The sequence below is a fragment of the Nannobrachium achirus genome (assembly GCF_963921795.1).
Source record: "Nannobrachium achirus genome assembly, chromosome: 17".
NCBI lineage: Eukaryota > Metazoa > Chordata > Actinopteri > Myctophiformes > Myctophidae > Nannobrachium > Nannobrachium achirus.
The window spans coordinates 60,251,255-60,269,010 of NC_137824.1; the positions used below are offsets into that span (position 1 = coordinate 60,251,255).

A 17,756-nucleotide genomic window follows, 5' to 3' on the forward strand; every position below is an offset into this window, starting at 1 on the left:
GAAGATAACAGCGGTTCAGGACTGCAGCTATAATTAAGGTTTCTCTGCTTCGTGTCGTAGCTTTTAAATCATGATGTGGACAAAGATCAACATTGTGCTGGTATTCTGGACAAGCTGTTTCAACATCTCTGTGTCAGGTAACGTCAAGTTGTGTTATTGAAAAAACTTTGGTGTGCATTTATTTTATTATTCTCTTGATCTTAATGAACTATAGTCCATATCCGGGATGTGTGCAGTAAACTGTTATTAACATGCTATTATGATGTTGAGCAGATTTGCATATTATGAATGTGGCTGAAAGCTGTGCTAGACACTGACACTGATGATGATAAAGACCCTGCAGAATAACGTTGATTCTATGGGAAGGATGTCTGCTGGTTTGCTTTGAACTCTGCAAATGAAGTACCATGTTTTTATTTTCTACATAGTCAGTGTTTACAGAGTAAACTTGAACTGTAGGAGCAGCATGTTTGATGTGCTGACTCTGATCTTATTTATTTATTGCATAATGTTTTAGTCCAGCACCCAGCCTACATGGCCTTGGATGTGCATGACCTTTCTGGCTTTCTGGCTATCTAGATAGTCAGTGTGCCATGTCAACATACATTTTAATGACACATCAAACATTCTGACATATTTGGCCTGTAATACTGTTCTGCTGGCATTCGCTCTTGTTTTGGGCTTCCATGACACTGAGCTTAACATTAACAAAGTGTAAAAAATGGTCAATATGTGTTGTTATTTTCTTTTCCTTATTACTGTGGGAGAGTGCAATCATTCAATGAACCAAGCAACAAAGATGAACACCAAAAGAACAATATTGCAGGCCAGCCAGGCCATTTTGACCATATTTGGAGGGGCGCTACCCACACATTTGGCTGTGCTCATTCCACGAATACCAGCCTTACAAGCTGTACCTTGTAGTAAAGGTGACAAATCAACAATAAAAAATGATATAAAGGGGATATTAAAGGGGAGATATAATTGACCGAAGTCAAGTTTCCTTTCTTTTTGTGCTGAGTTTATATTTGATTTAAAATAAAAATCCTCCCTCACAGTGTGCCAGTGATCACCCTCCCCTGTGTCAATGTTGGCACCATGCCTAAGGTTGCCTACCCCTGGTATAGGGTGTGGCAACCCCCAAACTGCTTTTGGGGGTTAGGGTTAACTTATGTTATAGCAATTTCACACCAGAAATGTTGAACACTGCATGTATTATGCTAATGGAGGGGAGATGTTCCAAAAATAATAACGCATATTACTGTATCTAAGTAGAATACACATAGTAATACTTCATTTCAAATGTGTGCCAACATGCTTCAAAGCAGCCATAGTAAATTAATTAAATATTGAGGACAAGTTTAATTTAGATTATTCTGTAATGCACCACAAACAAACAATAATGCACAGTTCATTATACTAAATACCAATGACACCACATCAGAATTAAATGGGCTATTTCCAATTGATTTTGAATGTCTATCCACAAGTTTCCTACGCCCCATAGTGCATTGCGCAAACGTCTGCACCGAGGTTCCGCCGCCGATTTACAAGCTCACAACGGGTTGCATCTGCGACGCGACGTGAGCTTGTATGTCTGCTGTTAAACCCGGAAGTTTGGTCCTGATAGTCTCCAGTAAACTCCCGCGGAAACTTGTGGATACATAACTAACTATAATGATCATTATCAATAACCCACCTCCACCTGGGTATTGAAATCGGACTCCTCTACTTTCGCTATCGTACACACTCTACTTGATTAATTGATTGATTGATTGATTGATTGTCAGTTTGCATAGGAAAAGGTACAGTTTCATGACAGTACAGTTCACTGGTACAAGGTCAACTAAAAGGATACGCTCAGGAAAGATATTTAACTCATATAACATTGAATGACAGACAGACAGAACACAGTACTATGATAGATATTTAACTCATATAACATTGAATGACAGACAGATAGAACACAGTACTATGATAGATATTTAACTCATATAACATTGAATGACAGACAGACAGAACACAGTATTATGATAGATATTTAACTCATATAACATTGAATGACAGACAGACAGAACACAGTACTATGATAGATATTTAACTCATATAACATTGAATGACAGACAGACAGAACACAGTACTATGATAGATATTTAACTCATATAACATTGAATGACAGATAGACAGAACACAGTGCTATGATAGATATTTAACTCATATAACATTGAATGACAGACAGATAGAACACAGTACTATGATAGATATTTAACTCATATAACATTGAATGACAGACAGATAGAACACAGTACTATGATAGATATTTAACTCATATAACATTGAATGACAGACAGATAGAACACAGTACTATGCGACTCTAGCCATAAATAATAACGCTCCTAAGAGGACCTTTTCACTCTTACGAGGTTATAACGAACAGTTGCAATAGAATGTCGGTGAGCCTGTTTGATCCCCTTACTGCTTCAAACATGCACAAATGCCCATGCACATGTAGCCCCCACAGTTAGTACCAGCCATGAACCAGCGACAACAGCCCTGCTAATCGGGCTCAGCCCTATTAGCACGACTGGTTGTGCGTTGGACTGGCGAGTGGGAGTCCCGGGTTCAATCCCCGCTTCCGCGTATCACTACAATCTGGCGTTGTCGGCAGGATGAGGAGCGTGATATCCTCGCGTGAGGGACAGGTCCACGTCGCGTGCGGTGGTCCGCGGCGTGAAGTGTGAAGCGCGAGGGCGCGCTCCAAAGATCAGGGGGGTGATTGTAGCCCCCACAGTTAGTACCAGCCATGAACCAGCGACAACAGCCCTGCTAATCGGGCTCAGCCCTATTAGCACGACTGGTTGTGCGTTGGACTGGCGAGTGGGAGTCCCGGGTTCAATCCCCGCTTCCGCGTATCACTACAATCACACAAACACATTAACGTTATCCATTCAACACACCATTGCCTTGCCTCGCGCAATGGAGGGAAAAAAAACGCTTCAATATGGAATTGGTGTCCCATTTTGATGATATGAGTTCACTTTGACATGTTTCATGTCCATCCATGTGGTGTTCCCTCGTGTGCTGTTCCCAGCTGATATAAAACAAACCTGCTACCATTGAGTTTTAATTCTCATCCCATCCCAATCATGATACAACCTAATGGACGGACGGACAGTATGAAGTGTGTCTGCATGCGCCCGCGCGCGCATGTGTGTGTGTGTGTGTGTGTGTGTGTGTGTGTGTGTGTGTGTGAGAGAGAGAGAGAGAGAGTGAGTGAAAGAGAGAGATGGAGAGATGGAGAAAGAAAAAGAGAGAGAACGATTAGTGGCTGTCTTTCTCTCGGTCCCCCGGCTGATATTCCATACAAGTATATATCAGCGCCTCCTCTTGTGTGTGTGTGAGTGTGAGAGAGAGAGAGAGAGAGAGAGAGAGAGAGAGAGAGAGAGAGAGAGAGAGACTACTAGATACTATGGTCTTGCGTCCGCGCAGCAGTTGTACAAGGTCCCCGCTGCTGTTCCAGACTATAGCGATCCAGAAAAATATCAAACATTTTTGAAAAGAGCCCCGATCGTCCTCCAAGCCACTCGGCGGGGCTCAGATTGGATCTGTGAGACTTCACACTAGACGACATTTATGCCCGATAGTCTGGCCCGATTCAGTCGGATGCAGCCAGATTGTCGGGAGGGTAATTAAATGCCCCGATTATCGGTTAGTGTGCGGCCAGCTTTAGACACACCACACCACACTATTTTTCGGAAGAGTTTCTGTTGAAGCTGTTGTAAATATTCAGAATCAATCAATGTGTAGTTTAAAAAAATATCGATGCACAATTTTTGGGTAGGCTATACACAATATGGCCAATATAATTACTAAGGTTAATAGATGTGAAAATGACCCCAGAACTATGTTTTAAAGTGAAACATCTCTTGGAGTCTACCATGTATGCCATATTTTGAGGGAATTCCGTTTTCCTATAACTCAGCCCAGGAACCACTCACCGTCACATCCCTGAGTTACATGGCCTACTGGTGCACAAGTAACAAGTTGGCACCTCGACAGAGTGCAGCTCTTTCACTGTTTATCACTAGTGTGAGGTTTATCAGTAGAGCTTAAACACTGTTTATCACTAGTGTGAGGTTTATCAGTAGAGCTTAAACACTGTTTATCACTAGTGTGAGGTTTATCAGTAGAGCTTAAACACTGTTTATCACTAGTGTGAGGTTTAACCAGTGTTGGGAAGAACGCCGTTACGTTACGTTACGTTACGTTACGTAACGAAACTACTTTTCTCGGTAACTTTTAACGTAACGCGTTACCTTTCCCCATTCAATAACGCCGTTCTAGTTACTGTCGTGTAAAGTGGCTAGTTACTTTTTCTCTCCGCACGCAGAGGCAGAGCGGCCGCAGAGCGGAGTGTGCCTGTCTGCTGCCTGGGTCATAAACTTGCCTCTGTGTGTGTGGTAACTCTCACTAGTCAAGTCAAACACATGCTTGACTTAGCACACTAACGTGATGCACTGTAGAGGAGCAATGATTGGTTGACCTAGCTTAAAGATTCAGGCTAAGCCAATCAGAGACGGCCTTGGGCGGGTCTTAAAAAATACACACAAACTCAAAGCCTACGCACACACATTGTCAGAGACGGAGGCACGGAGCGGAGAGTTCTCCTGTCTCCAAATGCTGGCGAGATCTCGAGACAACAGCAGCTTTGGAACTTGGAAACATTATTTTAACTTTGTGGAGATAAATGGCCCTGAAATCTACTCCACCAAAATCGCCACAGCATGTCACCCAGAGTGAACCAAGCCGACAAAAACGGCGTTCTGATTCGAGATCGGACGTTGCTCGCAGATCGTTTTGCTCGCTGTATATGAAAGACTGCGAGCAGGTCCGTGCGCGATTCCAACGCTCGCCGACAGCTTCCCGAGCGTTTCTAGATAGACCTAATAGGCTAATAGGAGCTTTGATTGTCACTGTCACAGCGCAGTGCGCACCCGGGTGCGCTCTCTCTCTCTCTCTCTCTCTCTCTCTCTCTCTGTGTGTGTCAAATGGAGACGCACGGAGCGACGCGCGTTGAGAGAAAGAAAGGGAGAGAGGTGGGGGGAGAGACAGTAGACAGACAGATATACGTTCTCCCCTGCATAAATAAATATATAAGCCCGGCCGTATGTTTATTGCCGATGTTTTAATTAGTTTGGCCGCCCGTACTGCAGCCATGTATTTAAATAGCCTACCGGCGGGTTGAAGATTAAGAGTTTAACATGAGGAGAGCTGGAGACTGCATGGAGAGCGCATTATTACGCAGCGGACCGTCCAGCGTATAGATCACTATATTGCTGTTTCATGACTTTCATCATGATAATATAGATGCTGTTTCATAGCAGCATTATAAAACCAATAACGCATCTCACAATATGTTGATAAAACCGCAGCAGCAGCATGGCAGGTGTTATTATGAAAACATCGAACAGGTGCGGAGTGCGCTGTGTGTGTGTGTGTGTGTGTGTGTGTGTGTGTGTGTGTGTGTGTGTGACACGCAGGCACGCACACACAGCGATAGAGGAAAATCATTTACGCCCGCAATTAGAATAAACAAATGTAATATATTGGCTACATCATCGGAAAGCCTCCTGCCTGGTGAAATATCTGGCAGTGTGTGACCCCTTGTCAGTGATCTGTCAGTGATCAATCTTGTCGGCGAAAACCACAACGAGCCGATTTCAAGAAAGCCACTCGTGCAGTGTGAAATACTCTAATGATCTGATGCCTCGCCGACCACGCAGAATCGTACAGTGTGTTCGAGCCATAAGTGTTGCACAGCAAAAAGGCTACAATGAATAGGTCTATATGCCTGTCAACATTTCTAAACATATCTTTAGCTTTATTGTTCCACTGCATTTCTATATGCATAATTGCTACAATGTCAGGGAGTTGTATTTTTTTCTTTATAAGGTCATTATTGAAGCCCCCTTAAAAAAAAGAAAAAAAGTGTAACTGACTTTTTCCAGAATGCTTCGTTTTGATATATATATTTTTAAAGTAAAGTAAGGTAACTAGTAACGAGTTACCTTTATAATTTAGTAACTAGTAACGTAACAAGTTACCTTTTCAGAGCAGTAACTAGTAAAGTAATAAGTTACTTTTTTAAAGTAACTTTCCCAACACTGGGTTTAACAAACATTAGAGCTTAAACACTGTACAATATAAACACTTTTTATTTCATAACTTCATCACAGTGGATTCAACATTATAGTTAAACTGTGTAGAGTAGCTATAAATTACATGACAGCACCAGACTCCATATAAAGACTGTTCAAGTGGGAAAGAAATCTATATTGCAAGTTGATATATTATATGAGATGTCAGTCCAAAGATGCTCAGACTTTAGATGATGCAGACATAAGATAATTGTTAAAGACAATGGATTATTTTATAGAATAACAAAATATTGGCAACACGTGTCCTGTCCTGAACTGAGCAAAGCTGACCACTAGGGGGAAGCAAAACTGTACTGAAAATGAACATGCACGGTATGTCATTATCAGACCTACCGTATTTTCCGGACTATAAGGCGCACTTAAAAGCCTTTAATTTTCTCAAAAAACTACAGTGCGCCTTATAGTCCAGTGCGCCTTATATATGGATCATTCATTGACATTGACATTCCCTTTAGCACAGCTCCATCTGTTGGATGCATAACGCAACGGTAGCGTCTATTATGTGCGCCTTATAGTCAGGTGCGCCTTATATATGAAAACATTTTGAAAATAGACCATTCATTGACAGTGCGCCTTATAGTCAGGTGCGCCTTATAGTCCAGAAAATACTGTACATTTATCCTCTAACTTATTATTTATGTCCAAAATTATTGCATAGGATTGTATAGGAAACTTTTACATTTTGGAAAAAATATCCAGTTTCACATCAAGGTGCCTACTCCTCCTTAGTGCCCAGTCTTCCTACAGTCTGTCCCTCATCCATTCATCTCTCTGAGACTCCAGACAAGGACCCTACACAGAGTCACATCTTCAGCTGTGGTTTTTGTTCACCTTAAGAGCTTATTTGGATCATTTGATTTCCAAATGATAAAATAATTGTAATATAATGTGTTTGAGCAGGTGTAGCCTATTTCTATCGATATTGGCCATATTGCGTATAGCCTACTCATTGTGCATCAATATTTTTCTGTTATCATATAGGACTACATTTCTCAAGTAACATTGATTGATTCATAATATACATTTCTCAATAGGCTAAAATACACATTGATTGATTGATTCTGAATATTTACAACAGCTTCAAAAGAAACTCTTCCCGAAACATACCAGCACAGTCACGTACGCACGCTTGAGCTCCGCCCCTTTCACACGCACGCACGCATGCATGCACGCACGCACGCACACGCACACACACACACACACACACACACACACACACACACACAGTCTCGGCAGAGCCAGACTCTGCATGGATCATTTCGCTCCTACAACAAACTAGAAGCTAACGCTGTTAGCCTCAGCAGCTAGCAGCTCAGCCACTCAGACTACAGTATGGGAGAATGAAAAGAGCGCTGCTTTTGGATCACTCTGCGTGTCGTTTGGGTTTGATTGATTAATTGATTGATTGATTGATTGATTGACGACTTTATTAGTAGTTTGCATAGGAAAAGGTACCGTTTCACTGGTAGCCTACAAGATCAACTAAAAGCAGATCCTAGTAAGCTCGTTTTTTTTTACACAGGAAACCTTCATGTATCTTATATAACTATATATTATATAACATTGAATGACAGACGGTCGCACCACAGAAGTTATTAAGTCTGAATTCCTTTGTTCGACGCTGTTGAATGTTACCCACTATGCCTAAACCTAACACAAACCCTAACCTCAGTAAAACTCTGCCTAAACCTAACCCTAAAACCTTACCCTAACTCTAATCCTTAGTCGAAATAATGACACGTACAAATAGCGAGAATTGCCAGAAGTTGCCAGTCCATGGCTGCTCCCAAATATTTTTTTAGGTCGCACAGACTAAATTTCAGGCGCATTTTTGCGACCAAAACGGTCGCACTTTTGAGCTCCATTTAACCAGTGCCTGTATGCATTTATGCAATCCTACACACACTAACATGTGTCATGTGTGTACATGTGAACAGCATACAACTGCATTATCTAATACATTTTTGTTTTATTTTAACCCATTAAGTCCCGAGGCAGATTCTAAGAATGCCTTCTAAAGCCTAAGTTTTCTGAAAAACTTCAAATATTATTCAAAAATGACAAAAGCAAACATGTTGCTACATACTGTACATGTACTGTACATGTATTGTACAAGACAAACATGTGTTCCCTACCTGAGGGGTAAGAGCGCAAAAAGGGGTTCCAGTCCATAATGGGTTAAAGGACAACATCAAGTCATCGGGTCTCAGCCTGTGTGGGTCCAAGAGGGAGAAGATGCCATCCTTCCATGTCACATTGAACCTTCTGTCGACATGGAGGAGAAGACGGTGGAGTGGACCAGACCTGACCTGGATCCAGAATATGTGCACCTTCGCCAACAAGGACGTTACAAGCCCAACTATACCAACCCGTTGTACAAACAGAGGACATTCCTGTTTGAAGAAGAGTTGTCTCATGGTAACATCTCACTGAAGCTGCTCAGGGTGAGGCTCTCAGACGAGGGGACCTACAGGTGTTCTGCAATAAACCCGGACATTCCACTCCTGCCCAGCAGCAGTGAGATCAATCTCCATGTTGGTAAGATTTAGTGTTCAAAACATGGCTGGGGAAACAGAAAGCTGTCATTTACCCTTCATCCCCCATCCCATATAGAGCTATTTAACACTGTTACTGAACAAACACTCTATAGCAATGATTACTGTCACAATATAGAGCTATTTAACACTGTTACTGAACAAACACTCTATAGCAATGATTACTGTCACAATATAGAGCTATTTAACACTGTTACTGAACAAACACTCTATAGCAATGATTACTGTCACAATATAGAGCTATTTAACACTGTTACTGAACAAACACTCTATAGCAATGATTACTGTCACAATATAGAGCTATTTAACACTGTTACTGAACAAACACTCTATAGCAATGATTACTGTCACAATATAGAGCTATTTAACACTGTTACTGAACACACACTCTAGTCTATAGCAATGATTACTGTCACAATATAGAGCTATTTAACACTGTTACTGAACACACACTCTAGTCTATAGCAATGATTACTGTCACAATATAGAGCTATTTAACACTGTTACTGAACACTCACTCTATAGCAATGATTACTGTCACAATATAGAGCTATTTAACACTGTTACTGAACAAACACTCTATAGCAATGATTACTGTCACAATATAGAGCTATTTAACACTGTTACTGAACACTCACTCTATAGCAATGATTACTGTCACAATATAGAGCTATTTAACACTGTTACTGAACAAACACTCTATAGCAATGATTACTGTCACAACATAGAGCTATTTAACACTGTTCAGAACAAACACTATACAGTAGCAATGATTACTAGTCACCCACTGGAGGTTTGGATAGTACCAGTAAGACTCCCTAATCGGGAGATAATGAAGCGACTGTAAGGTCGCATGTATACACAAAGAGGCCTTAAAGTGCCATTGGAGTTACAGCCTTTTTAGCGGGCTGCAGTGGCGGGGGTCTATGCTCTAATTGCTCTACGCACGGCTGTCTCGGCACCGCCGAGGCGGACGCGTGGGTACCGGCCCCGGCTATCGCGGTCACTCCTAGCCCGAGTTACGGCATTTTATGTGCACTGCAGTGGCGGGGGCATGACCACTTTTGCATCCGTTCTGGAGCACCAGGAGTCTGTGGTCCCCGGGAATTCCCCGTGAGCAGCCCCGTTGGGGTGGTCATTTGGTAATTTTTGCACTTTTTGGCGCCAGGGGGTCCCTGGAGCTCCGGGGGTCCCTGGAGGTTGTGGTTTGGCAGGCAAGGAGTGTGTGTGGAAATTCTGGCATGCAACTGTGGCGGAGATATGAGTAGGGGAAAAGTGTGACATGTGACGTGACTGACAGACGGAGGGACGGACTGACAGCCTGTGGAGGTTTGGATAGTATACTGTAAGTAACTGTAAGTAACTGCGACCTAACGGTCGCAATAAGTAACTGCGACCTAACGGTCGCAATAAGTAACTGCGACCTGACGGTTGCAATAATAATATCTCGAGATAAAAAAATATCTCGAATTTATATAGCACTTTTCTAAGTACCCAAAGATGGGGGGCATGAGAAAACTAAAAATAAACAACTTTATTAGAGAGAAAAAAAACATTAAGACTCAAAGATAAAACCATTAAAGGTAAAAAGGACAGTGGAAAAAGTTAGCTGGGGAAAGCAATATGGAAGAGGTGGGTTTTGAGGGTTTGGATGGTGGGGGCGTCTCTGAGGGTTTTGGGAGTGTACTCCAGAGGGTTGGGGCAGCAAAAGCAAAGGCTCTGTCTTCCCAGGTACGGTATGTGGTCTTGGGGACAACAAAAAGATTTGCGTCACCAGATCTGAGGGAGCGGGAAGGGACATGACAATTGAGAAGGTCGGAGAGGTAGGGTGGAGCAAGATTTTTTAGTGCCTTCTAGGTGTTTAGTAATGGATTCTTTGTTTGACCAGGAGCCAGTGGAGGTCAGAGAGGACTGGTGTGATATGGTCTCTGCAACGGGTACTGGTGAGTGGGCAGGCAGTTGAGTTCTGGACAGATTGAAGTTTAGTGAGGACTTCGGAGGTGGTGCCGTGGAGGATACTGTTGCAGTAGTCGAGGCAGGATGTAATGAAGGCATGAATGAGTGTTTCAGCTGCAGAGAGGGGCAGAGACGGGCAATGTTTTAGAGGTGAAATAAGGCAGTTTTGGTGACCTGGTTGACATGGGGGAGGAATGAAAGTATGGAGTCGAGAATGATGCCCAAGTTACGGTCACGGGTGGAGGGTGTAACAATGGAGCCGTCAATATTCACTTCTGGGTAGATCAGGTGAGGGAGTTTGGACTAATTATGATGATTTACCATTTAAGTTTGTGTTGCATCCAATTCTTTACATCTATAAGGCAGGCAGTGGGGGTGGAGGGTGCTGTGGAGGGTGTTGTGATGGTCTTGGTGCAGAGGTATTAGCTGTGTATCATCAGTGTAGCAGTGGAGAACTGGAGTCCATGGTGTCGAAGGATCTGACCAAATGGCAGGATGTAGATGATGAAGAGAAGGGGACAGAGGGTAACTGGGGTAGTGGAGGAGGTGCAGTTATTGATGGAGAGGAATTGTTGTTGATCAGAAAGGTAAGATGTTATCTAGGAAAGGGCAGTGCCGGTTAAACCAAGGGAGGACTGGAGACGAGATTGTCGTTGTTGACTTTTAGGAGAGCGCTTTCGGTGCTGTGTGATGTGCGGAAGCCGGATTGAAATGATTCAAAAAGGTTATTGGAGTCCATGTGAGATTTGAGCTGGGATGCAACAGTGCGTTCGAGGATTTTGGAGAGGAAGGGGAGCCTGGAAATGGGCCGGTAGTTGGTGGGGGAGCCTGGGTCAAGTTTTTTCAAAATTGGAGTGATGGCAGCAAGAGAGCAGGGGGAACATGGCCGGCAGGCAGGGAGGAGTTTATGACAGTGATCTTAAGTGGAGAGAGTACGGGGAGGAAGGCAATAACTAAGAAGGAGGGGATTGGGTCAAGGATGCAGGTAGAGGTAGTATATGGGAAAGATTGGAGGCAGTTATTTCAGTGAAGGAAGTGAGTGGGTGGCTGGCTGGTAACCTCGCCCACCAGGCTTTCTGAGGGAATGCCTAACCTCGCCTACCAGGCTTTCTGGGGGAAAGCCTGGTGATCGTTAACAACAGGCCGTTAGGTTTCCGCCAAACGCGTAAACCACTAGAAGAAGCGGCGTCGCTTTGTTTTGGTTCCCTCCGTTTGTTTCCCCAATCCCTATTAAAATGCTCGAGTAGCCTGTAGTCTTGCCAGTCGCTACGAGTTGGAATAAAAGATGCATATCCCAAACACATTTTTCAAAAGCAAAACTAGGCTTACGCCGCATCAAGGAGTTTATTAGGTAGGCCCTAAAAGTATGTCCTTGAGCGCAGGGGAATTATTTTAGGTTAAAACTGAATCCGGTTTGATAGTTCCGGCAAAACTGTAGTCCTTTGAGTACTACAACATGACGTAAAGTGGTTTCCTCTCCCGACCGGATCAAACCTCGAAAAGTGAAGTGATCCCAGACTAGGTGGTTGGATAATAGAAGAGGGGCTGGTTCAGAGATTCCGTTAGCCGGTATTTACCGGCCATTGACCGGTTAAATGTTTAATTGGCCGGTAATTATAAAGTCCACCGGCCACCGTGGCCGGTTGGGAAAATGTCTCTTAGGCTATTTTATCATTTAATCTTATTATTCACATAATTATTTGGCTAAAGTAGTAAAGCTACAACCATTAAAACCATAATCATAATTTTGAAATTGTGTTCTGTGACATGACAGCGGAGCTCACCGCCGCTGCTGCTGCTTCATGCTGCGCTGTGTGCATTAGATCAGTCTATATTCGTTGTATGATGGTTACACACATTGAAAATATCAGAGCTTCCTTGCCCCATCATAACATAATATTAACAAAACAAAACAAAGGTTGTATGTTTGCATATTAAGGTTTAAGGGGACGTGAAGCCAAAATCATATACTATTAACTTATTCATTTGTAGGCCACTGTGTGGCAGGGCGCGCAAACGGTTCGCTTGAGTTGCGCCCACTTTAGCCGATTCACTTCTTTTTTGGCAAGCGATATCTCTACATAAGTAGATAGTTAGGCTATTATTTCAATAACTCAGGAACAGATTGCAATTGTATCTGTGATAAAGAGGAAAGAAGCCCAGCGCTAACATAAAATGGTGTAATTATCAGTTGGGTGCACCATGCAGTGTGGTGTGAGAATTAGCAAAGGGAACATAAGAAAATCTGTGAAGTAAATCGTTACCAAGATATTTACCAAGATATTTCTTCACCAATGTGTTTCTAAAGGTGTGTAATAATATGCACTAAAAGGTTGAAATTCAACTCCCGGAAGAAACCTCATTAAGAAAATTATTTGTGTTTATGTCCCATTAACTTCACTATACAGGAAAAAAATACAAAAATAAATATGCTTTAAGTAACATGTGAGGGGTCAAACTAGGGGTTTTTCATGATGCTGAATCCATTGCAAGCATTTGTTTTGCACGAAAAACATTCCGTGGGCTACAAATGGCCCTTACAAAACAGTGAAAAGTGATGATTCATCACTAAACCATCGTTTTGTGGGTCCGTTTTTAGCCCAAGGAATGTTTTTCATTCAAAACAAATACTTGCAATGGATTCAGCATCATGAAAAACCCCTAGTTTGACCCTTCACATGCTATTTAACACACGGGTGACTAACCGGTCTCTCAGGCCGATTTTGAGATTGCAAAGTGCAATAACTCTCCATATTTCTTTTTTTCTTTTTTTCTTTTTTTCCTCTACAGTAAATTAATGGGACACAAACACAAAGCAGTTATTTTATGAGGTTTCCCCCGGGAGTTAAATTTCAACCTTTTAGTACATATTATTATTACACACCTTTAGAAATCCCCTTACTATGATCTCCCCTCTCGCTTGTTAATGGTCTAATACTATTGTACTGGGAACTGTAGAACCACAGTCTATTACTGTTGTACTGTGAGCTGACGGTACAACCACAGTCTATTGTACTGGGAGCTGACCGGTACAGCCACAGTGTGTTACTGTTGTACTGGGAGCTGACCAGTACAACCATAGTCTTATGCGTCGCAGTGAGCTTGTAGATTGGTTCTTTTCCTGAAAGTGAAAAAAATTAAAATCTACAAAGGTTTTTCCGCACTGCTAAATAATAAGTCCTGGTCAGAAGACTGTTACTGACTGCTTTAAATATTGAAATTGACTGAAATAATCTTCTCTTCACAGCTAAACCAGAGGATATGTACATTCCACCACATGAAGCCCTGCGTCCAAATATTAGCACTGTTAAAGGACCCTTCATTAGAATCCTGTGGAAAAATGGACCCAATAATACAGCAGTATGGCATGCTTCGCATACTGATGAGTTTATTTACTCCGGGTCATTTCATAACCGCACAAAACTGGATAAAGAAAATGGACATTTGGTCATCAACGATATGACCTTAGAAGATTATGGAACATACTCTGTGGAGATCTACGGTCAAGAGACAACAAAGCTGTACAAGACTTACATGGTTAAACAGATGAGTGAGTATGAACTGTGTCCTGTGAAGGTCATGTGTCATCATTAGGGGTGTGACGATACATTTTAATAGCGATTTGATAGATATCACAATACATGGTTGACGAGGGTGCATCTCTCCTTTCCGACATGTCTCCATTCCGACACTAACCCTATCTCTAACCCTAATCCTAAACCTAACCCCTATGGGAGTGTCGCCACTCCGACAATAAGAAGTCAATTTCGGAGTGGCGACATGTCGGAATGGAGAGAGCCTTCCCTTGACGATACAATACATGGACGATATTGGTTCATTCATGGCGATACGATTCAATGATTTAAAATCGATTTAGTAACTTAGCAAACTTTAGCAAATAAATTACATTTGTGTGAAAGGTGTGGATAGTGCAGGTTTTTAAGGGAAACATGTATTATTATGGATATAAATAAGTAAACACAGTGATTGTCTGTCAAATACATGGACTTTGTATTTGAACACATAATGGACAAACTGCACCTTGACATGAACACAGAGATTACACACATTTATCGATAGACCAGTGTAGCTATATGGAAAGGGAAAGGAATTAAACCCCTCCTTTTATTTTTTTCTTCTTAAAAATGCTAAATACAATGCACAAGTAGGTAGTATTGATACAATTGATTCTGTGCACTGCCGATTTGATTTGATACAAAGTCAAACGATACGGTTCGATTTTAGTTGTTTTCATTTTGATATACTTCGATTCTTTTAATAAAAATGATATTCCGATGCAGTTACTATATTATCGTTACACCCCTAGTCATCATGGCTCTATCACAATACACTATGTTTTCTGTCCACAGAAATGTTCATTTGAATTGAAGTTTAAGTTAATGCAGTCTGTTACTGATGCTGAAGAGAATCAGTGCTCTGCTTTGTTCTATAAGCTGTAAAAGACCAGAACCTGTCAGGTTAAACTGGTCTTGGAACAGCTGCATATGAAAAGAATGCATATTGTAACTCATTGCAGTGTGACTATGGCTTTAACCATAACAGCACACATACATGTCAGCAGTGAATCACATTGTTTGACGCTGGTGGGTGTGTTGATAAAATGCAAAGCTGTTCTAAATGTGAATCCCTCTAGAACAGCTGTGTCCAGTCTGGACCGTGTGATGATTTTCATGAAAGTAAAAACATCCAACCTTTAATGATGCCACTAACCACCCACTGCTTCTATAGAAAATGAATATAAATCTATCTGCACCAGAACCCTTACCCTTATGAGGAAGATCACACAGCCAACATGTGTTTTGTTTTAACTGCAGTCTGGAGACAACATCAGCACTAAGTTATATTCATTGTGTTTGCTCAACAGAGAAAGTCCCAAAGCCAGAGGTGCTCACCAAGGAACCTTGTGGTTCTGACTCCACCAGCTGTGAAATGCACTGTACCTTGGATGGGGACATCACAGAGTCAGGGACAATCACCTATCTCTGGAGGAAAGATGGAGGGGATTTGATGGAGTCTGGACCACGGCTGAATGTCACCAAGGATGTTAAAACTTTAACCTGTGGAGTAAAGAACGAGTTCAGCAGTGAGGAAAGTGATCCTGTACCCAACCGGCTTCATGAAGGTATGTAGTTTACTACATCATGTGAACACATTGAATCACTGTTACAGTCTTTATCATGAAGGTATGTAGTTTACTACATCATGTGAATACATTGACTCACTGTCACAGTCTTTATCATGAAGGTATGTAGTTTACTACATCATGTGAACACATTGAATCACTGTCACAGTCTTTATCATGAAGGTATGTAGTTTACTACATCATGTGAATACATTGAATCACTGTTACAGTCTTTATCATGAAGGTATGTAGTTTACTACATCATGTGAACACATTGAATCACTGTCACAGTCTTTATCATGAAGGTATGTAGTTTACTACATCATGTGAATACATTGAATCACTGTTACAGTCTTTATCATGAAGGTATGTAGTTTACTACATCATGTGAACACATTGAATCACTGTCACAGTCTTTATCATGAAGGTATGTAGTTTACTACATCATGTGAACACATTGAATCACTGTCACAGTCTTTATCATGAAGGTATGTAGTTTACTACATCATGTGAACACATTGAATCACTGTCACAGTCTTTATCATGAAGGTATGTAGTTGCGACCGTAAGGTCGCAGTTTAGTTTGCGACCGTCAGGGAGCAGTTTACTATGAAAACCTCCACCGGCCGTCCGTCCGTCCGTCGGTCACACGTCACACGTCACACGTCACACCTTTGCCCTGATCATATCTCTGCATCAGTATGACATCACACCACATGTGTACACAAACCTTTGTGTACGTTGCTGTGGCAACAGTCTGTTGTTGCTGGTCTGTTAGTGTACGTTAGCAACCACCTTAGCAACCATGGTTTTACCCTAGCAACCAACTGTTTACCCTAGCAACCAACTGTTTACCATAGCAACCATGTTTTTTTACCCTAGCAACCAACTGTTTACCATAGCAACCAGATACGCAGAGCAGGGATCTCCATATATGGGCATAAACAGGTGACATCACACTGATGTCAGATACTCAGAGCAGGGATTTCTCCATAATATATGGGCATAAAGGGATTCTGTTAGGGATCTCCATATATGGGCATAAAAGGGATTCTGTTAGGGATCTCCATATATGGGCATACAAGGGATTCTGTTAGGGATCTCCATATATGGGCATAAAAGGGATTCTGTTAGGGATCTCCATATATGGGCATAAAATGGATTCTGTTAGGGATCTCCATATATGGGCATAAAAGGGATTCTGTTAGGGATCTCCATATATGGGCATAAAAGGGATTCTGTTAGCTGTTAGTGATCTCCATATATGGGCATAAAAGGGATGCTGTTAGGGATCTCCATATATGGGCATAAAAGGGATTCTGTTAGGGATCTCCATATATGGGCATGAAAGGGATTCTGTTAGGGATCTCCATATATGGGCATAAAAGGGATTGTATCCCAGATGATGCCCTGTTAGTAGATCCACACTAACAGAATCCATATATGGTCCTACCGACAGCTGCTATAAGCCAACCCTGGCGATAAGGTCTGAGTCGAAGAAATGCTTCTTTCCTGGCAAGAATTGCCCCTTTATACTGTATGGCTCGTTTGTGTATTGTATGACATCACGCCACATCATCGGCTGAGGACTGTGTGATGTCATCATATCTCCATATGAGACATAAGTTGCTCATGCCCAAATATGGGCTGGTGAGGTCAGACTTAGTGTGATGCGTAGGTTATCTCCATATATGGAGATTCAACTTCAATGAGTAACCATGGCAAACTGTCAACTGCCCGTATGTCTTGATAATTGGTAAAACAAACTTTTGGCCTATTTGTGGAGATAAGCGACCAACGGTCGCTTATTGCAACCGTCAGGGAGCAGTTTACTATGAAAACCTCCATCGGCCGTCCGTCCGTCGGTCACACGTCACACGTCAC

At 42.0% G+C, this 17,756-nt stretch overlaps 1 protein-coding gene and 1 long non-coding RNA gene across 2 annotated transcripts in view; both read left to right on the plus strand.

Moving 5' to 3' along the window:
• Nucleotides 1–15,755, plus strand: LOC308301477. The gene is made up of 3 exons (XR_013962887.1): nt 1–137; nt 13,977–14,279; nt 15,615–15,755. It is a non-coding gene; the product is annotated as an uncharacterized lncRNA (long non-coding RNA).
• LOC308301476 (uncharacterized protein) overlaps nt 15,755–17,756 on the plus strand; it is a 20,040-nt gene continuing 18,038 nt past the window's right edge. The window contains exon 1 of the mRNA XM_080745473.1: nt 15,755–15,872. Within this exon, the coding sequence (XP_080601599.1) occupies nt 15,758–15,872 (115 nt within the window). The 5' untranslated portion in view covers nt 15,755–15,757. The remainder of the gene's footprint in view (nt 15,873–17,756) is intronic.